This window comes from Cyprinus carpio, chromosome A23, assembly GCF_018340385.1.
Source record: "Cyprinus carpio isolate SPL01 chromosome A23, ASM1834038v1, whole genome shotgun sequence".
Lineage (NCBI taxonomy): Eukaryota > Metazoa > Chordata > Actinopteri > Cypriniformes > Cyprinidae > Cyprinus > Cyprinus carpio.
The window spans coordinates 651,268-674,490 of NC_056594.1; the positions used below are offsets into that span (position 1 = coordinate 651,268).

The 23,223-nt window shown below is 37.9% G+C and overlaps 1 protein-coding gene across 1 annotated transcript in view; it reads right to left on the reverse strand.

Annotated features, from left to right (window-relative positions):
* LOC109048582 (nuclear pore membrane glycoprotein 210-like) overlaps window positions 1-21,367 on the reverse strand; it is a 28,853-nt gene extending 7,486 nt beyond the window's left edge. The window contains 31 exon segments of the mRNA XM_042713958.1: window positions 369-460; window positions 626-784; window positions 2,042-2,173; window positions 2,258-2,338; window positions 2,420-2,599; window positions 3,065-3,127; window positions 3,725-3,860; window positions 3,938-4,065; window positions 4,249-4,377; window positions 5,776-5,877; window positions 5,973-6,077; window positions 11,220-11,326; window positions 12,438-12,630; window positions 12,710-12,739; window positions 12,741-12,884; window positions 12,978-13,123; window positions 13,126-13,195; window positions 13,292-13,437; window positions 13,863-14,052; window positions 14,165-14,320; window positions 14,447-14,584; window positions 14,689-14,829; window positions 15,555-15,661; window positions 15,817-15,885; window positions 16,075-16,233; window positions 16,610-16,742; window positions 16,856-17,006; window positions 17,410-17,506; window positions 19,196-19,337; window positions 20,203-20,221; window positions 20,828-21,367. Of these exon segments, the coding sequence (XP_042569892.1) occupies window positions 369-460; window positions 626-784; window positions 2,042-2,173; window positions 2,258-2,338; window positions 2,420-2,599; window positions 3,065-3,127; window positions 3,725-3,860; window positions 3,938-4,065; window positions 4,249-4,377; window positions 5,776-5,877; window positions 5,973-6,077; window positions 11,220-11,326; window positions 12,438-12,630; window positions 12,710-12,739; window positions 12,741-12,884; window positions 12,978-13,123; window positions 13,126-13,195; window positions 13,292-13,437; window positions 13,863-14,052; window positions 14,165-14,320; window positions 14,447-14,584; window positions 14,689-14,829; window positions 15,555-15,661; window positions 15,817-15,885; window positions 16,075-16,233; window positions 16,610-16,742; window positions 16,856-17,006; window positions 17,410-17,506; window positions 19,196-19,337; window positions 20,203-20,221; window positions 20,828-20,979 (3,797 nt within the window). The 5' untranslated portion in view covers window positions 20,980-21,367.
* Window positions 21,368-23,223: the final 1,856 nt, after the last annotated feature.

Genomic DNA, 23,223 nt, shown 5'->3' on the forward strand with positions numbered 1-23,223 from the left:
ATCCTACACACAAGAGCATTTTAAAGGCAAAACCTGAACGTCTTGAAATATAACATCTGAACAATGTCTTGAGGTGTGGTAACCGTAGTATAAGCAGAATAACTGACTCTGGTCCATTGAATTATTATTATCGTGGCCGCATCACCACCTCGGGTGTGCATTATGTTCTAATAATCCAACAGCCTGTGGTTAATAATTTCTTACATAATGTGGTCTGTAATGCATTTCTGTTACACTGTGTTGTGTGTATTTGTAGGGCAGCACAGCTCACATTCACAGCAAAGCAACATGGATATCTGATGAGGTTCAGTCTAACTGTGTGACAGTACAGTGTTGATGTGAAGCAAAGGCTGCAGCTGCTGAGGTACCTGTTGGTTTGGAGTTTGAGCAGGGAGTTTGGGGACATCAGTATCTCCTCAACTTGAACTTCTGGGTTCAACAGCTGCAGTTTCTCATAAACCTGAAATTCAATGTATGGCAGGGTCAGTCTTTGCTCTCGTTTCAGCAAACGTTCTTCAAAATGCAGTGTTGCAATGGATAAAACATTCAATGCTTAATGAGGAGTTTGTTTTTTAAGCCAGTATCACAGAATACAGTGATGCTCTGTGAATGAGATTCAGTCTACCTGAATCTGTATCTCATCATGGAGCTCGAGGGCACTGTCCTGCAGATGTCCCGCCAGAGGAACGCTGGTCTTCACCACCACCCTCAGTCCTGTGCGGCCTTTACTCTTGCCAAACACACTCATGGCGAAGTTGTGCTCAGCGCTGAGCTGTACAGACGCCTGCAGGACAGATCACACACACACACACACACACACACACACACACACACACACACACACACACACACACACACACACACAGCTTCATCTAAACCGCAACACACCAAAGATTGCTTTGTTTTTATTCATTTTCAATGTTTTATTAGTGCTGTCAATCGATTAAAAGAAATAACTAATCAAAATGTTTTTGTAATGAATCGCATCTTAAAAGAATATATTTATATGTGTCCCTGGACCACAAAACCAGTCTTAAATGACATCTGAAAGGACAATATTTGGCCGAGATACAACTATTTGAAAATCTAAAAAAATCTAAATACTGAGAAAATCGCCTTTAAAAGTTGTCCAAATGAATACTTAGCAATGCATATTACTAATCAAAAATTATGTTTTGATATATTTACAGCAGGAAATTTACAAAATACCTTCATGGAACATGATCTTTACTTAATATCCTAATGATTTTTGGCATAAAAGAAAAATCGATAATTTTGACCCATACAATGTATTTTTTTTGGCTATTGCTAAATATATACCCCAGTGACTTAAGACTGGTTTTGTGATCCAGAGACACATATTGTCATAATTTTATACTGAATCTCTAAATTAATGTAGAAACAACATAAAGACAGCATATTTTAAATTTAAAAAACATTCTTTGATTTCCATCAATGACAGACTGCAGCAGGTTTCAGTTTAAAAGCAGCGCGGTCTCTTTAAATCCTGATGAACATGACGCACATCTTTTTTTTTTTTTAAGTCATTTAAGACTGTTTATAAATTCACTCGCCAAAAACTGGTATTTTGACAATTTTGTGTGTATTTGTGCGTGAAAGAGAACTCAGTGCACTACTGTCATGTTGTCTGAAACGGCTTTTCTGTGGCTTCCCAGAGAGCTGCTTCATAGACAGCGCACCAATACCGAAATTAACTTCTCTATTGCATCTTATGCTTGATAGCGTGTTCATGTAGTCTAGTGTAACGCTAGCCAAAGGATGCCAGGAATAAAATGGATGCTGCATTAATTGCGTTAAATATTTTGAATGCAATTAACTGAAAACAATTAATCACACAATTAAATTAACTTACTAATTTTTATATCAGTACCTATAAGTTAACATGATTTTAAACATTCCTTTCATGTTTATTCAGCAAACAGCAGTAATTGATCAATAGGCTGTTAAATCTAGATATGTTAAATCTAAAGTTAAAATACTGAAACCCCAAAGCAGAGCACAGAGAGAGTGTTATCCTGACCTCTGCATGGCGCGTGTGAACGTCCAGAATGTCCCTCTTTGTCACAGACCAGTGGAAGGTCAGTCCAGGAAGAGCGTTCCCAAAGGAGAACGGCGTCTGGCTGCTGGTCAGGCCCATCACATACACCGGCATCTACAGCCACAGACCAAACCATTACAACATTAAAATCCTCAAAATCCTCTGCAGATAAAAACTAAACTCATAATGTGTGTTTACCAGAGTTCCTGTCTTCATTCTGGTGATGGGAGCTCGGATTCTTATGGCCTTCAGCTGGACCACCTCCACATCCACTTGATCCTGTCAATGACAGTATTTAACTCACACACACACAGATCAATGCGGCTTCATTCATCTGCACATCTGTCTGCAGAGCATCACCTTTGACACCACCACCAGTTTGCCGGTTTCTGTGTCGACCGCCTGCACCACGCCGGTCACGCTCATGTTGCCCACCGACAGGCCCTTGACGTGCCCCAGACTGCTGACAGAGGCGATGCTCTCGTGGGACAGAGAGAAGAGGATGTTGGACTGGGGCTGTGGTCCTCCCTCTGACGTGATCTACAAATCAACAGGTGCAATGCATCCAGTGAGTCTATTTCTGAAGAGGATCACTGATCACAGACATGTCCTGTTGAGCCAATTCAATGTGCTTAATGTTTCACCTTGTTTGCACTGAAGAAATATTTCCACATAGAAATTATAGAAAAGGCAATGGAAAAGAATACCTGAAGACATCCTCATCATAACCTGCCAGTGGTAGTCCAACTATTATTTCATCCATAATGTCCAAGAAAATTTGATTGGATTTGATGTTTCAAAAATTATGAAATCATAATCCTTGAATACTTTTTTCAATACTTCATGAAAAAGTGTTTCTGAATGATTTAATTCCAAACTACAAAACACTGTCCATGTAAATTTAGCTATTTATATTTTGCCACACATCAAATCTGAGTGCATTAGACAAGAGGACAGAAGTACTCTGGCATACATAAGATCAGTCTGATAAAGAGGATGATGTACCTGCATCATTGCTCCGACTATCAAAGTGACTTTCCTCGGCAGTAGTCTGAAGGGAGGAAATACCTACAGATCAAAAAAAGATTCTTTATAATCATGAAGGCACCACGGATCTAATCTGAATTTTCAGTAGCAACTTATGTGTGTAGCTTCAAGAGAGCAACCATATATTTTCATTGTGTTTGATTTTCTTCATTTGCTTCATTTCTTTAGGTATTATTTGAATCACTTGACCTTCACACAATTTATTGTACATTACATTTATTCATTAGTCATTTTATGATGATCATTTATTACTGCTTTCTCTTCCAAACCCTTAGGCTGACAGAAGGTTTAGTATAAGTTTTGCAATATTAGATCCAGTCCTTTTACTAGATTCCATCAAAACAGATCAATCTTTTGTCTGGTACTCAAAACCCAGTCAGCAGAGTTTTGTCTGACACCCAGAACCAGTTAACAGCAAATGCAAAACCTGTACCAGCTGCTGACTGGATTCTTCTCACAGGATCTGGTTAAGGGACTGGATCTAATATTTCTAGTGTAAAGAATCAGTTCCCTAATTATATTACTAAAACGTATAGTAAACTTGTAAATAATGTATGCACATTAAGCTTAGAGCAAACCATTGATAAAGCTGTAAATGATGGCACAAGAGAGGCTTACTTCAATCTGCTGGGGCGTAGAGGTGATTTTCCTGCCATGTTTGTCTATGACGACTGCAGACACACTAGTTTGTCCAATCACCAGTCCTTTGACCAGAAATGTGGCTGTATCTTCTTCTGATGAATCAGGCAGAGCTCTGACAAACAGCAGAGGTTTATTAGCTCTCACAGACACCAGAACACAAAGCTCAGGAGATCTAGACACGTTACTCACTGCAGGGATATAATGGAGGACGCGGCCCTCAGCTTCAGGTTCATGACAGAGAAGTATTTGGACAGGAAAGGCTTCTTGTTGCCATCCAAAACCCGAACATACGCTTTGACTGACTTGCCAATCTCCACCTGAAATGAATGTGTCATCTGAATTTTACTTCTGATTTAAAAATCATTTTATAAACAATTATAAAATGCACATGTATGGAATTTCGAACCAGATTTGTTTTTGTGAAATTCTTAAAAAAATATATTTTAACATATGAATTAATCAAGATTATTATAATTTTTTTTGGACTGGGTGTCACCAACCTTGTCGACCACACGCACATAAACCTCCAGAATATCAGAGATGTGAACCGTAGCCGTCGCAGGGGAAGGGAAGTTCAGGCAAAGGTCATGAACCATCACCTGCAAGACCCCTGCCTGAGCCGGGACCACCTGAGTCACAACCAATTGAGATTACATTCAAATTAAACCACAGAAGAAACAAGATATTAACAACTGATACTGTGCAGTCAGCTGTAAGGCTCAACACAAGTCCACTAAAGACACTGAACTTTTTTTTGCAGTCATTTTAATACACAAATATCACAGACAGCAATCACAAGTCTTTACATGACTGGAAATACTAGAAAATATGACTCATGTCTGGACTTTTTAAATATTTTGTTGAAGTAATGCTCCAGGTTCAACATAGGTTAAGCTTTATTGACAAATTTCATGGCATAATGGACATTCCAAAGAAAATACTTCAATTTATTTATCAATATAATAAATAAATAAATGCAAATAGTGTAATAGACACAAGTCCATGTAAAGTTCATTTTTTCATTTATTAAGTAATTAATAATACTTTTGAGAATAAAGGATTAAAGAATCCTATACTTTACTTAAGTGTGAACTGAATGTAATGTTTTTGGACACCTAAAATTGAATATTTATTGCAAATCAATGAAAATGTATTATAGTTTAAATTTATATTAAAAGCAAATAGTTGAACTTAAGAGCGCTTTTTTTCCATGTAATTTCATAACTACTTCCAATGTACTGAACAAACATCTATGCTAAATTAAAATATGTCATTTCTAATGAAACTTGTGTGTCATATATTTAAACATTACACATTTGTTAAAATATATTCAATTTAACAGAGCAACACAAAACAGCTACAATTATTAAAATTTAGACTTCTTGTTGTATATTGTATGTACATTTTTTTAAATACTGTATAGTTCATTATTATTATAGTTTATTCATTACATTTAAGCACACTTATTTTTCAAAAGGGAAGAGCAGAAAGGGATTGTACCAGAAAGGGATTGTTTGCATAAAGACAAATCCGATAGAAACTCAGTACAAACTAAGTCTCACCTTAAAAATTCAACTGACCAATTTTAACTTTTGCAATGGTTGATGTCTAGCATTTTAGTCACTTCCATGATTTGCATTGTGGTTTTCACAAAACGACATGCTGAAATTTAAACTGAACTGTTTCAGCACCTGCCTTGTATCCCAATAGGCTAAAACCATACATTCATTTTTCAAGTCTACTGGAAAAGTAAATCGTTTGCTAGAAGCAGAGAGGAATGGTCCTTCCAGGTAAAAACACACCTGTTTAATGGGAATAGACTAGTTACTGGTTTATGATCCCCTAAACCCCTGGAAACATATATGATTTGCTTTTCTTATTAAAATAAGGTTATCATTTCTATCAAACCACTGGACAAAATTTGCTTTTTCAGATTTTTTCCCCCATGTTACGCTCCAAACCAGTTTTTTTGTTGTAAACAAAATCCCAAAAAATACCACTGACAGAGCTTATCTGTTGAGCATTACCTGAGCGATTCCCTGGGACTCCTGGAACGTGACGTCTGCGATTCCCCCGACGCTTGCATTAACGTAGAAATAACCTGAGCCCTGCTGCAGAATCAGATCCGCCTGCAGAGAGGAAAAACACCACCACCAGGTGTCACACACACCAGACAAGCTCTTTCAGACAATCAGGTGTGTGCGGTGCAGATGTGTGAGCTTACCGTCACATCAGGATGGTTGTATATGGTGATGGTGTCAGGGGTCACCCTCGCGTCCTCTACTAACAGCAGGTCAAGCGTGGCAGAGACGGGGCTCAAAGGATCAAACTAACACACACGTGAACATAACACACATCAATCAGAGCTCAACTTCAGAATCAAGCTCAATAATCATTGAATGTGTACAAATAAGAAGAATTATCCTCTTAATTAATTGTTAACTTAGCAACATGCTAATACAATTAAAATAGGAATAATATTTTATACATTATATATGTAGCACTAATGTGTGACCATCAAAGGAGTTGCTGCCCATAAAGAGCCTTTCAAATGAACTTGAGCCTCATTACAAGAGTAGCTAGTATTAGAAGAGTTATTATTTTGACGTATCAGCATGTCAGCTTCCTGTGTCGGTTTGCTTTGTTGTTGGCAACAGTAACTGTAGTGATGGTGTGGGCTGAGGTGTGTGGTTACAAAGCATCGTCCTGCTGAGGAAACGAAACTGCTCATGAGCTCATGTTCTCCAAAAACGGCGGTTCAGCCACTCCTTGAGCCTCAGTGTTCGTGTTCAGTTTGATGCTTAATCTAAACCAAAGAGCCATTGTACTAGACAGACCAACTAGTTAACCTCATGTGATCGGTTGTTGGCTATTCTAGAGTAGTAACAGGGAATCGACTCCAAAAGAGTCAATTTCTAGAACAGGAACTAGAACATTGTTCACCCTGTCACAGGATCCAAAATCTCTCAAGTTCACTCACTCAATAGTACACTATATCGGTTTTGTTTTGATAGTGAGCGGTTGAGGCTATATAGTGGACGCATAAATAGTGCACAATAGCGCCTCAATTGTGGACAATATTGGTTCAATAGTGCACAACAGTGGCTCAATAGTGCACAATATCGGTTCAATAGTAGAGGTAGACTGATGTATCAGTTTTGCCGATTAATCGGCACCAATTAGTGTTGTCACGGTACCCACGGTATCCACGGTTCTCAGTACCATTTTCAGTACCAAAGCAAAACACAAAAATATGCTAAAAAAAAAAAAAAAAAAACACACTTTATCATTACAAATAAAACCAATGCCAATGGTTTTTCTACAAGTAATATAATTATGAAAAACAGTAAACAAGTTTCACCCAAATTTAATTTGTCTTTTAATTAATGAAATTTAAACACATTTTATTTTTTGTTAAATAAAGGGAATTTGCTATTAAAATTAAAACATGGAAGAAATATTGAGTGATTTATTTCTTTAAAAAATAAAGTTTAATTGATTTTTTCAACAGTAATGCAGTATCACATACATTCTACTAAATAATAGTAATATTTCTAGCACTATGCCTTCATGTAAAAATGAACTTTTATTTTGTCGGGTGGCAGTGTTTCCCACAGCCTTACACTCCCCCCGCCCCCATATATACATATATATGCAAATTCATTTTCTGCCAGCAGGAGGCGCTTTAAGAGCGGGAGAGATACAGGATTCTCCTATTGAACGGCTGCGAAGCAGTGCTGAGCTCACAAACGCTGCCTTATCAAGCATTACATGCAATGAAAATTTTCTACATGAAAATTTTCTAAATACAGTCGGTTTCCTTCTGAAATAGTCATATAAAACACCCGCATCGGTTTTTGATTTTGAAACGTGCAGTGCTCATGTTTATTCAATGAAGTCAAAGCCTTTTGGAAAATCTATTTGTGGCGGTCAGTTTTGATATTGTAATAAATCAATGTGTGGGAAACCCTGGGTTGCCGTGAATACCTTTAAATTGACACTGGTTTTACTCAAATGAAACGGTAAAATGCTTGTAAAGTGACTCAGAACAGTTCTGGTGATGTTGTTTATGTATTTATGTCCTCATTGAGACGCAGATGCTGAAATTACTGCAAGCGTCACACGCTTCAGTCTATGTAGTAAACAAATCATTCATTCACACAGAGACGCGCAGAACATGCAGGATTCATATTTTAACCAACTTTTGCGGCTTAACATTTACAGATACTGGTCCATATGGAGATTTGATTTGATTAAGTTATGCTAACTTTAACAAATTCCTTGACTGTCCATATTAAAATGTAAGTTTCATTTTCATGACTGGATTTTGAGATTACGTCCGCGTTTTCTGCTTCACAGAAATCATAGCGCTGTATGCGTCAAGAACCGGGTTTTTTAGTACCGACTTGGTACCGAAGTACCGGGTCTTTTGACAACACTAGCACCAATAGTTGATTGCTGGAACAATCAGTTATCTGCAAAAATCCATGCCGATAGTTTTCCGGGTTGTGTTGGTTGCTGGAGTGGCTGAGAAGGGTCTGTTTTCATTGTACAGTGAGAGAGCAGCCTCTAGTGATTGAAATTACTGACAGCATGTGCTATTTGTTTAGACACGTGATGCTGCACGCTGAACAGAGCGAGAAACTTCAGACCCAGATTTAAATGCAGCTGACAGAAAATTCTGCCGAGCCACCGAGCACCATTCACATAGTTTTCCATTAAATTACATTATATTCACCACGAATCATTGTTAATGTACATAATGAATTGTATATTGAGCATTTTCATTGAAACGTTTGTCTTTCTGTGGCTCTAATAAAGTCTGTATGCTTCATTTATAGAGCTACAGATCGCTCTTTCCGTTTGCTCCGTTTTTTTAAACACTGAACTTCAAACTTGAAGTAAACTTGTGTCCATTTGGTGAATAAATAAACTCTTTTAGACCGCTGCTCGACGGGTCCAGAGTGTGTGTGATACCGGTGAGTTCTCCTAGACTCACAGCTGCTCTTTTATTTTGATTAGATAATCATCAATCCCCTCAGCCCAAGGCCCCCTGACTGATCCTGGTTTCTCCCAAGGTTTTTTCTCCATTCTGTCACTGATGGAGTTTTGGTTCCTTGCCGCTGTCGCCTCTGGCTTGCTTGTTTGAGGACACTTCATTTACAGCGATATCGTTGACTTGATTGCAAATTATTGCACAGATACTATTTAAACTGAACTGAGCTGCATGATGACATCACTGAATTCAATGATGAACTGCCTTTAACTGTCATTTTGCATTATTGACACACTGTTTTCCTAATTAATGTTGTTCAGTTGCTTTGACGCAATCTTTTTTGTTTAAAGCGCTATATAAATAAAGATGACTTGACTTGACTTGATTTCTGTGATGCGGAAAAAGCGCATGGAATCCAGTCATAAAAACAGAATTCACAGTTTAACGCGGAATGTCACGGAATTTGTCAAAATTTTGAATGAATTAATCAAAAGTAGGTCATTACACTTAAATTAAATCGCGATATGTACTAGTATCTGTAACTATTAAGCCTTAAAAGTCGATCCTGCATGTTCTGCGTGACTCTAATGAATGGCGCAGACACAAGGTTTAATTTACACTGAAGCGCGTGTGATGCTCGCGGGGATTTCAGCTTCTGTCGTCTCTCTAAATGAGGACGTAAACACATGCACAACATTTCTAGATCTGCTCTGAGAGAGTTTTCATGAGCTTCTGACCGTTTGATTTGAGTAAAACTAGCCTCATATCACATACACAGAACAAGAATAAAAGTCCGATCTATTTTTCAGTAGAATGTACTTAGCCTACTACTACGACTACTAAAATGAAACAAACATTATTTTTTAAGGAATAATCACATATAATTTATTATATGTTTTAATTTTAATGTTTTATTTTCTTTGTTTGCCAAAAAAAGTTTGCTTAATTTTCAGTAATTAAAAGATAAATGAAATTAATGTTTAATGCCTTGATTTGATAACCAGAAACATTTTAATACACAACACTGAATTTTTGAGGGGGAAAAAATCATAAGAAAAAAAAAAAAAATTAAGTTGTTTTATGCATTTATATAATTATACATGCTAAAACATATAATTTGGTTACAATAAAAAAAATATGGTGAGAAAAAATAAAACATTTCATAGGGCCCTATACATGTAATTTTTGTTAAACTTTTATTTAATTGATGTGAAAATGTATACGTTTCATGGTTTTAATTAGACATGCTTTTTGATTAATAAACTTAAAACTAACTATTAAAACTGAGTGGAGCAAAATTTAAATGGAAAAAAACAGAATCCAGAAAAATTCAACTGGAAATAATGGAATTTGGAAAAAAATAAAACGTAATTTAATAAAAAAATAAAATGGATTTTGTGGTAATTTCAACATTTACTATTACTATTATTATTACTTTTATTATTATTACTACTACTAGTATGATTCAGTACTTTTTTTTTTTTAATAAAGCACTATTAATCTGTATCTGCCAGTGTGGTCCAACCTAGCTATCGGTATCGGCAAAATCCACTATCGGTCGACCTCTATTCAATAGTGCACAATAGCGGTTCAATAGTGCACAACAGTGGCTCAATAGTGCACAATATCGGTTCAATAGTGCACAACAGCGGCTTAATAGTGCACAATATCGGTACAATAGTGCACAACAGCGGCTTAATAGTGCACAATATCGGTTCAATAGTGCACAACAGCGGCTTAATAGTGCACAATATCGGTACAATAGTGCACAACAGCGGCTTAATAGTGCACAACATCGGTACAATAGTGGTTCAATAGTGCACAGTAGCAGGTCAATATCGCACAATAGCGGTTCAATACTGCACAATATCGGTTCAATAGTGCACAACAGTGACTTAATAGTGCACAATATTGGTTCAATAGTTCACAATATAGGTTCAATAGTGCACAACAGCGGCTTAATAGTGCACAGTATCGGTACAATAGTGGTTCAATAGTGCACAGTAGCAGGTCAATACCACACAATAGTGGTTCAATACTGCACAATAGCTGTTCAATAGTGCACTATATCAGCCATGAATTAACCAATTTGAACACTCATGTACTGCACAGTGAATCAGTGAGCTGGAGCTGTTGCAAAAACAAATGTGTCACATACTTTTATCTTACATGTAGCTTACTTTAGAAAAAAATAACAGACATATACTGTACATACATACAGTACCTCAACACAATAAATATTCATTTGGTTTGCCATGATTATCCTAATTTAAAAAACCTGCCAACAACAATAAACACATTAAGAAGTATACATTATTATTTTTAGTATCTTGAACTCTGCTGTCCAAACAGCCTTTTGCATCTAAGACAAGAAATGACAATGGACAATAGACAATCATGTCTACCTCTAAAATAATATTTGACCAAATCTGTTTCTCATAAACTATTGTGAAAACAGGCTGAGATTGAACTCACTCCACTCAAAACATCTGCTGCCTCTAGATGGGACGTTTGATAGCCGACTGCGGTCACAGTGATGGCTGCCACGCCTGATTCATGATGGACAAGGACCGTCTGATATCCTGCGGAAAACATCACATACATAACTATGAGCACTAGGTTGAGCGGTGTAATGGTATATGATTGTGTGACAGTAAAAATGTGTAAACTGGTAAAATAAATATGCAGTGCAATTTTTAAGGAACTTAAGACACAATGGTTATGTATATAGGCATCTACAGAGATATGTCAAAATTGATACTTTATGGATGCAATTAGAGCAGCAGGAGTCAGACTTCACACGAAGAGAGTGAGAGCACGTCAGGTGTATAGCCTGTATAAACGCGGCACGTAAAATGTGAGTGACGTGAATACTGACGAGACAATGGCGGAGGATTAGGTTTCCCAGAAAAAAGTAAAAGTACATGTTTGCCGATATTTTGAAATTAAAAGACCGCTTCTCAAACCAGAGAAGGTGAATATGATGGTTTTCTTTAAAAAAAAAAAAAAAACATGCAACACTGTCACCACAGACAGTTTAGTTTTAGTTTTAATTTTGTTTTCCTTTTGAAAAGCCTGTTGACCCGATGTTATGCGACATTTTTGGAAGCTTCTTAAATTTATTTTTACTTATTTGTTTTGACAGTGTTATTATTGAACTTATTGTAATTTATTGGTCGATATACATAATACAGAATTTTTTGAATGCCATGACTCGTCTTTTACTTTTTGTATTTTGTTTTTTGATATTATTTATGCTGGTTTGTCATTGTATTGTTGTATTGTTCTTGTATTGTTGTACTGTTGTATTGTCATGCTTGTCGTTAAAATTAATGAAGAATCCATCTTTCAAGCATTCGCTGTAGTCTTAGAAAGTGAAAGGTGTGTAGATATAAGAGCAACATCTTTTCTTGTAAAACGTGACACCAAGATCACGAATTTGAACGCGAAAGTAAAGGCTTCCAAAGCCCCGCCCCTCCGGTGTTACCGGTAATACAGCTTTTGTCAGTTTATATACCGGTGAAAAAATTTCCTCACCGTGACATCCCTAATTGTGATATATGGTGTTATGCGATATGCTGTAAAATGAGTAATAAAGATATAATGTAATATGACTTTTGTCATTCTATCAATTCCTAATACATACTTGTATTTCATAATTCTCAATGGCCTGAAGTAATCAGTGTGAGGTACCGTGGAGTTTTTTCTGTTTGTTGTCATCCTCGTGTACATGTAGCTGCATGGGCATGGTTGGTTCGATGCTCGCCAGGGAAACTTTGGAGGACTCCCAGATCATACTCAAAGAGCTGAAGTTATCGAACTTCCTGCCCTGCTGGTCAAAGGCTGCCACATCCAGCTCTGGGTTGTGATAATTCGAAACCGGCACCTACAGAACAAGTGCAAACGCTCGTGAACTTCCTGTCATAAGAAGACTAAAAATATGTCTGAGATTTTTGAGCGCTCACCACTTGTTTGTTCTGCTGCAGCAGAGGACAGGGACACATCCAGCTGAGGGTTCAGGTAGATGGGCGTCAGTGTGAGACGTGACGGAGGTGCGCACACAAACTTCACCACAGCTGGCTCCACAGCAGGGAAGGGGTTCGTCACGGTGGGCTGGTTCCCAACAGTCACTGCTAAGACCTGCGAAGCCACAATTATTTGAGCATTTCAAACATATCAGTCCACATTCCGAGTGGCTAGACCACAGGATATGACATCACAGGCTCCTCTGACCTGTTCTCCCAGAGCGCGGCATGTGGCTCTGACCAAATGTCTGGAGTATGTACGTGAGGCAGGTCCGTACAGAGACAGCGTGACACTGCTGTGGTCCTCAGCTGTCAGGTTTCTGAAGAACTTGGAAGGCTCTAGGACCCAGGGCTGGGGCCTCCTTCAAACGTCATGTCTTTAGAGGAGCCTAACGTCACCACTGCCACAGACACGGGGTCAATCGGCTGTCAAAGAAAAACCATGGTCATCAAACCACTGCTCATGATAACAATGCACATCTGTCCTTCTCCATCTTCAAAGCACAGGTATTAAAACCTTACCTTGAGAGGGGGGTAGGCAGCAATGGTGATCTTTGCGCTGAGGTGAACATTACTATGGGTGTGGCTAACCAATAAGTTGGTGTAACCGGGGGTCAAAGCCTTAACTCTGACCCCGCTGCAGTGGCCCTGACCTGGGGGCAGTCTACCTGAAGACACACAAATATTACAGCTATTCACAGATTTCAAAATTAATTACATAACATTCTGTTCCTGTTAAATCTGCAAACAAACATTGAAATCAGTCACACTGAAACGGAAACTTCAAGATTGGAATATGTTTCAAGATGAAATATGCACTCAATCTGTTTCACTGGCTCTTATGTATTTTTTCAAATGAAAACTTAACTAAACTAAACAGAGTTTTAAAGCAGGGCTGCCCAATCCTGTTCCTGGAGATCTACCTGCCTGCAGAGTTCAGTGCCAACCCTGATCAAACACACCTGTCTGTAATTATTTGACATTGTATTTTTATTGGGAGATACCAAGGGGAATATCATTGTAGAAAGCATAACAAAAAAAATGTTTTAAATGTATTTAGAAAATACATTCTTTCAACATCAACTCATCTCACCCTGCAGCAGCTGAAAGACGCCGTGACTCTCCATGTCCACCTGCATGTCAAAGTGAGAGCAGTCACTGAGTGTCACTCTCTCTCCGGCCAGCTGACCGAAGATCCGCAGCGGCAGATCCAGATCCAAGCCCACGCGGGCCTCCACCACACACGGGCTGAACTCCATCCCCACTGGCTCGATCACATACACCTGCAAGAATTACCTCAGTATTTACATCACACATGCTCAGTTATTTAAAACTAGAATCTTTGACAGTAATTTTACAAATCCTCATCTGTACAAGCATGATTGCTGGCATCACCTTCATGTCTCCGTAGTGCAGCGGGTTTCTCATGTCATGGGCGTAAATCCCACTGACTCCAACGTCTCTGACCGTGGTCATCACGCCTTTCACTGTAACCGTGGCGACTGCTGAGTTAGTGGACGACCAACTGAAGTTTCCACTTCCTCCAGTCACCTGAAACAGAGACAACATCATATTAATGTACAGATTCAACCACACACGGAAGACCAGATTCAAAGGTTATTTCCTCTCATGCGTTTAAACGTTAATGTTTGATGAAAGAAAATGACACTAAGACACCTTGATAGTGTACTGGTACGCTCCCTCTTTAGGCTGCCAGGGGAACGTGAGGATGGCGGGAGTGAGAACGATGGGGTCGTAGATCTCCACGTCCTGCTCATTATGCACAGGAACAGAGAGTGCGTGGACACTTCCAGCCTGGAGACACAAATGAGGTTACAATAAACCACAACAGTGTCAACCCAACAACACTCAACACTGGGAAGATCCCAGGAATTCGTAAACGGGAGACAAACCCCTACTTGATCAACAACCGCTTTCAGTGTGCCATCAATGACAGTCTGACCGCGCTTCAGAGCTTTCACATGGTGATAAGATCCATTCACAGACGAGTGCAGAACCTCAAAGTACTCTGTAGGGAACATGGTTTCTATACGGATGTTCTGTGAAAACAGGAGTTTTTAATCAAAAACAAAAACACTACCACAAGATGTGAATTAAATTTACATAAAAAAAGAGATCATTTTTTTTATGTTTATTTGTTAAGAGAGAAATTTCCAATGCCGTATGTTCAAGAAAACAGAAGCATCACTTTTAGGAAAACTGATGCAAAAAAGAAATCGAAAATGTAGCCATTGAGGAAACCAAACCACCGTTTTTTTTAGAAATGTAATAGATTACTTATGGTTTAGAGTGCACTTGTCTTCCAAACCACTCTGACAAGCTTCATGTCTGTGAGTGATTAGTGGCAGATGCCTTCTGTCTGCGACGACAGCAGGGTTGCCAAGACTGTGGTCTTCCCAGAGAACTAGGCTAATTTTAAACTCTTACTGCGGCTTGATTTTTTCCCACTAAAAGGATAAGTATGTTTGACATATTGCAAATTTGAATGAAATGCTTGTTTTAAAATATTTTACCCATTTTATTTTCTACCAGTGATAAAACTGTGTACTGGACAAAAATGATGAGAGAAAATGTTAAAATATCTTCATCATGAAATGAAGACCATTTTCATTTATAGTTGAACTAACCCTTTAATTTAGTAACGTGTGACTACCTTTTCAGATACCTCTGCACTCATAATGACGTGAGAAGAGGATTAATTTAATTCCATGACACTGAAAATAATCAAAACCAAAGACTTTTTAAACATCCAAACTTGACTTACATCGGAGAGGTAAATCTTGTGTCCTGACTTATCAAACACTTCAATGAAGATCTCATATTTCCTCCCCGTCTCCAGGACCCAGCGATCCTCGGGATGAATCTTGAATGCTAGGAGACAAAATGATAAAAAGCCTTTTCATTACACTATTTCAATCACTTAAACTCAAAGTGTTATTAATTTACTCATCCATTTAATAAGATTACAAGTTGTCAAAAATGCTGAGAGTCAGTTTTCTTCATGCAAAGCTAATGAAGAGACAAACCCAAGTATCCAGGCTCCACGACATAGATGGTGCTGTTGGGAAGTCGGGCAGCACCCTGCATCCCGAGACCTTGACATTCAGAATGAAGGAAAGCTCAGAATAAAGATATCAAAGTGACTGATGCAAAAACACAGTCATCTCTAAACAGAGCAAGCTACAGAAACAGCCCTCTCTTCATGAAAGACTGGTAATGTTGAGTGAAATCTCAGAACTGAAGCAGGGACATGTCAGCGTGTTTGTCGCTGGTGTGAAGGATACTCTTGTGGTCCAGCACGATGTTGGTGTGTCCCTGCTGAAGGGCAAACACTGTTGAGCTGCTGCGGTCCAGGTTTGCCACAGGGGCATCTGGGTTTCCGTTAGGGGCCACGACCCCGTTCTGAAGGTGAAGCTCATACTGATCACAGGGCATGGACAGCTCTGAAAGAGAGGAGGACACACTCAGAAACAAAGCACGTCCACTGGAATGAAGCCCAACATGGCCAACCCATATAGACCTTTTGTGTCCATTCTCTTTATTCCTAATACATACATTAAAACAGTAACGATTAGCAATTGTTTTGATAATCGAGAGCAAGGCTATCCAATCCACATTCCTACAGTGTTTAAATGGCAATAGAGAGGCCACAGTTCAGTACTGCAGCTTTAATTCAAATCATTTTAAATGCTTTTATTAATGTTATTTTGAAAAGCATTTTGGCAGCCTGTTTAGTTCGTTAATTTTGTCTGATTATATAAAACACACTGTAATAACCAATAAAGAAGACAATTTACTGCTGAATTAATGCAAGTTCACCTGTAATCTTTCCTTGCCGAATTTTCTGGACTTTGTATTTGATGGAGGTGCCAGCAAGCAGATAAACATCATATGCAGGACTCAGAAGGATGTTTTCCAGAATCAGCAATCTGACCTCAGCAGCACCAACATCCTGAAAAACAGTCCACCAGAAAAGACATTCATAGTTATGCCATAACATTTGCAAAATATGGCCAAACATCTATTCAGATGAAGTGTAAAAGCAACTACAAAATTGGCATGAACCTTATAGATTGGTTCTTGTATTTTGGCTTTGAGTTTGGCATGGCCGGTTTTGATTCCTGAAACTAGGATGATATCTCCCTGATGTCCCACTCGCTCCATCTCAGAAATATAGGCAGGAGGAGTGTACGCCGACTCCGCAAACCTCAGCACCCTGGAGACAGACAGCTCAACATTACACCAGCAGTCACGCTCCTTACATGAAACAGTCATGCTGGACTCCTCTGATTTCCATTGTGTGGATAAAATCATTTGAAACATTGGTCAAAATATCTTCTTTGCATTCTACAAAACAAAGTCTTACAACCTTGGTATATGATTTAATGACTGAATCTGTATTTTGGGGTAAACTGTACCTTTAAAGATGGTGTCTAGCACAGCTAAATTACAAATGCTTTTTTGGTATTTATGCTGAAATCCATATTAATTCCATCTCCATATGCTCAAAAAAACCCTTGTTTATAAATATTCAAACTTAAATATTCAAACATGAGGAAATAAAACAAAACAGGATGGTCAGAGTGAAAGAGGGCCTCACAGGACAGGTGTGCTCTTACCGCAGGGTGTTGTAGGAGTCGGGGAAGCCTGCCATCTCAGCATCCTTCACGACAGTCCACTCAAACAGCAGACTGGCGAGAGTACTTAAGGTGTTTCCTGAAGACAGAAGGAGCAATGCGTGACCCAGCCGGCACATGAACGGCATCACACACAATCCTAAATCACTGTCAGAGTTATCCTGGAAGCCTAAATCCTTTTAATGTGCAGAGATGACAGCAATGCATGTGGTAAGTGTTATAATGTTTAACAGCAAACACTGTGTTCCTTTAACCACTGAAGGCATTTCTGCCTCCCTGAAGGTGTTGTTTTTTTTCTAAAAACTAGTCAAAAGGTAGGTATCACTTGATAGAAAACTGTATTTTTAGAAAAAAAAAAGTCTTTACATTTGGACATCCTCATGCTGAGAAATAAAAGTAATAAAAGAAAAACTAGTGTGTTCAATGGAAATTTTCACTATCTGTCTTATTTGACATTTAATAATTCTGGAAAGAAATAAGTAAGCAGTTTTTTTTTTTTCTGGTGATGTTCCCCAACAAGTGTGCTGTATGTGATTTTACATTTTGTGGTGATATCATGAAATAATCAAAAGTTTACAGCATTTGGAACTAAGGTTGCCTTTTTCTTAGCCCTTTGAAACTGTCCAAGCCCCAAACAATTATGCTTGTTTTATTCCACTCTTTGAGACATTTCAAATGATACATGGCTATCTGAGCTGTATGATGTTTTTGACATATTAGACAAGGCACAAAAAAAGATTTTATAAATTATGAAAACATGTTTTCTATTTATCAGCAAATAACTCTGCACTACTTAGGAGTTAATGGACACATGCACATGCATGTTCAGACTCTTTCAGATAACACCTATTTTGGGTTGATCAAGGCAGTGGTTTTAAAAATGTGATTATTATTTTTTTCTTCTACACTCTGGTTTAGAAGGACTGCTCAGCACTCCTTAAGATAGGTTGGTACCCAAATAAAATTCTTGGCTGAGGCCGAAACGAGCACGGCTTTTTGAGTATTTTTTGCCAATTTGCCAAGTATTTTTGCCAATTTTTTCTCACCATTGCATAAATTAAATAGGCAAAATGTGCTTTTTAACAATTAAATTATCAATTAAAAAACAACAATTTAAAAATATTTACATTATGACAACAAAGCACAATTTAAATAATAAGTAAAATAATATTTTTTGGCCATCAGACCCCTTCTTGAATCAGGCATGTATTTTTACTGTACAAATAAAAGCAGCCTTGCTGAGCAGAAGAGACTTCTTTTAAAACATTAGAAAATAGTACAGATCCCAATTTGAACACTGTGTGTGAATGTTATAATAAATGTATTTACACAGCTGTTGTAATTATTATTATCATTATTATTGTCTTCTTATTTTATTTTACAGAACAACAATAAAATTAAAATACTAACATTTATGAATGTTGACGGAGTGATGCGTAGTTAAATAAAAAAAGATGTACACTCCATTTTAGAGAAACTACTCAGCACTCGTTAAGAATAACTTCAAAATAACTACATTTTAAAAAAGCTTTTAAAATGATACCCATTTTGTGTTATTACATTCAGTAGTTGCTTAGTAATTTGATTATTAATTTTTTCATTGGTGGTTACACTTCGGGTTTAAAGGGTTAAAATTCAAATTATCTGATACTTTAAGTAATGTACTGTCCATGACAGAGAGTATACAAACAAAATATAATTCCAAACAATATAACATTGTTGTCAAATACAAAATGATTTCTTTAAAGATCACCATAATCTTACTCACCCTCTGAATCCAGCGCATGGATCTTCAGCTCCAGCGGCGAATCCTCCAGATGAAGCTCTCGCGTGGTGGACTCGATCTGGATCGCGCTGATCACATCCACGATAGCGTCACAGCGCAGCACCTGTCCGGTCACTGACACACACACACACAACACACACACACACACACACACACACACACACACACACACACACACACACACACATGCACACACACACACACACACACACACACACACACACACACACAGCACAGCACAGCACATAATTCAGTCAATTCCCAAAAACAGGAACACAAACACCACTCTTAGTGGAAACATAAAGGCACTATAAATTAATAATTATTGTTTTTTTTTTAATCTGAGATATTCCTTAGATTAAAAACATATATATCTGTTTAGTTTAATTACATATAAAAACTGCCATTTAGTCTCTACTGTAAAACACAAAACATCACAGTCTTCTCAATATAATGAAAGTGAATGAAGGCTGGAGGCGTCAAGCTCAAATGACAAAAGAGCACCATTAGAGTTTCATTAAACAAGCATGTACAGCTATATTCCAAGTCCTCCAAAGTCATACGACAGCTTTTTTTGTGAGGAACATACAGAAATCCATGCTATTATTCACAAACGTTCGAGTAAATGAGAGAAGTTCACAAACCCAGCCTGAATGAGCAGCTCAGAAATGAGACTGATCCAGTTCTAATGAAGCAGTGGACAATTATCAGTGAACAAAAGGCCTCTTTAAGTATAGGTAATAATGCAAATAACTGATATAAGGGTGCATATGACATTGCCTTTGCAATTATCAATGATGAGATGATTAAAAACGAACATCAAATGACGAAGTGACTCCAACAGTAAGAGGAGGAGTCAGCGGCACTCACAGATGTCCCTCGGCGAGTATGATGCTGGTGAGTCTGGACGGCTGAGTGGAGCGGGGCCTGCACAACTGCCTTATGAGAGCACTGACGCTCATCCAAGTCAACGGCCTCTATATGGCCACCTCCGGCCTGTTGGACGACCTGCGGAGAGAACGCAGTGGTTCACTGGCGGGGATCTGGAACTGTATGCAGTCTGACAGGAAGTTACAGGCTTGAAAACTCCAGAGCATGCAGTTGTGTTGTCCTTGGAAAATTTGGTATTTACAAACTGATACTAATAATGAACTATATGAATAATGAGCTGATATGAATTATGAGTGGGTGATGTAGCTGGGCAAAAAAGATTTCAATACTGTTATAATAACATGCAACTCTTGTAGTTCGAGCAGTAAAACATACATTTTCTAAACTACAAAGTATGCACAATTTACAAGCACATTTGAAAAAGTGCTACAGCAGATGAAACACCCAGCCTCCCTCACAACAGCACCACGTGCTTCAGCTTTCTGCATTCATCTTCACAGTGGCAACAGTTATACTGGTACTTCATTAAAAAATCATAAAGTATCCACCATGTTCCTCCTCTACTTTACTTTCTCATTCGACCTGTCACGGACATCATGTTTGATGTTACAAAGCATCTTATTAACCAGGCTTGGTATTCTAGGTATGTGGTTTATTACATTATTAATGTAACAGTGTTTCTTAATGACTTGACAAGTATTATTCAATATTCAGTGGCTTTACCATCGATAACATCCTTCAGTTGCTTCCAGTGTAAAATTAATCTTCGTGGCTTCTGGCAAGAGGTAAAAAACCTTCGGTATATTGAGTTTGGCCGAGTCTGTCAAACTGCAGATGAAGGCAGATGTCAGAATAAAGAGCACGTTCACCTTCATCACAGAGTAAGTTATGTCAAGTTATTCTTATGAGATAATTAGCGAGGTTTCTTCTCCAGTAGCTTCACGCAGAATCTCAAGCTCGCGCCTCATCCCTCAAAGCACTGAACACAAAGTGTCAGATGTGATGAGCAGTGTATCAGACTACAGCACGCGCGCGAGCGGCACGCTCTCTGTAACCGGGACTAGTACTTTCATTATCGCTTCTTCATCAATTCAGCGCTTCAGATTTTCACATATGAACAAAATATGCGGATACTTATAATAAAAGTCCGAAAAACAGGCTAAAAATTTAAGCGGAGCATTCAAAAATTAATATTAATAATAATTAGATTTTTTGAACACACATAGTGGCATGGAAAAATACCCGCCGTGTGTTACTATTGAAGCGCCGAAATGCATGCTGGGCATGATCTCTATTATTTTGAAACGAATGACGAAATTTCCTTAAAGGCACACTGTACTCGAGCGCGGACTCACTTTTTTTTTTTTTTTTTTTTTTAATTATTATTATTTTTATTATTATTATTATTATTATTATTATTATTATTATTATTATTATTATTATCATTTGTCTCGGTTTAACTGAGTGAATGGCGCTCGGAATTTATTGCAGATTTATTTACACAAGTATTAAAATATAAAGAGAGTTTCCCCAGTGTAGGTGAAGGTCTTGACACTCCATGAGCCACAGACTCAAATATATTTGCATTACAGGGGAATTTTCTAGAATTATGAACAGGCATTGCACTACAAATACCATACATGATGTCTGTTATCAAGAGATCAGACCAGTTATATTTCTGATTCAAAGTCATATAAACTGTCTAGAAAGTAAGCACAAATTGGCATTTGTGTAATTTTTTTAGAAGACTACCAAACTGGTACATAAAACTAACCACACTAATGCATTTTGGTTGTCATGCACATAGATTACATTGTGAAATGCAAATGAAATTTAATGTGTTTGAAAGACAAAAGCCTTTCAAAGGCATAGTAATATATACTGTATGGTTAAATAACTGGTTGAGTGATTAATTTGGGTAATAATTCAAATGCGTTTGTAGCGTTCACATGCATGCCTCTAGCAATGCTATAGGTCATGGGTTTGTAAGTTGTCAGGGATAAAAAAAATGGTTACCAAATGCATAAATGTAAGAAAAAAAGCTTTATTTCAGACAAGTCTTTAAATACCTAGATCTCTTCACATATGTCCATGTAAACAATATAAGCACTAAAATGATCTATCCAGGATTCATTTATTGTAAAATAATACTGTATACACCATAATGTGCACCATATTCATGCAGGATGGCAACAGTATTGTAGTGTTTTGTTCTTTTTTTTTTTTTTTAGAATGGTATGAATTAGAGGACAGTACACTAGAAAAGAAAGCTCAGCATCATATGTGAATCAAGAGTAACAAGTTTTTAGAATTTTGAATTTTCAAAATAATTCGAATTTTTACAATAGAATCCTTTTTGATTTGATGAGCTGAGAATCTTTTTAGGCTTATATATCTAAAGGCAATATAACTCAAAAAGCATCACTGTACTCATTAAAGTTTACTTGAATACCTTTATCTAGAAGCAGGTTCAGATAGAACAGTTGTTACTTTAACTTGTACAGTCCTCAGTGGGGACATTTCACAAATACTCTGAAAGAATGGAAAGAATGTCTCTCTAAAGATGGTCTTGAATGTACAGTATGTAGTTGTGTGTTAGTTGCGGGGTCAGAGAATGACACTTTCCCACTGTCCCAGTCCAGATGAACTCTCATGTGTCGGGAAAGCGAGTGGCGTGTTGCTCAGGAGATCGTGACACGTACTCTTTCCCCGTGTACTGAACATACCAGACACCATCTTTGGAGAAATTATCTCTTTTCCTTTGGTACAACATTATTCTCACAGTCCAAGCTGAATTGATTCCGACCTCCACGTCCCAGCTGTGTGTTCCTGATATAAAGCCCTCTGAACTCAAAACACAGCGAAAGAAGTCAATCTCTCGGGATTATCAGGAAGCAGTTGCCTGATCTTGTTTGTATGTCAGACTGGTCAGATCCTCAGACAGGACGAGTTGTGGACCATGCAGTGTTCGGGCTCCAGAACCACTGGAGCAGATGAGAGGAAATAATCAGCAAATGCTCTTTTTTCAGATTTTAACAGAACGTTCAAGAGAAGAACCATGAACACTAATTAAATAAACAGAACTGTTGAGATGTCATCAGAGCTATATGATCCTCACT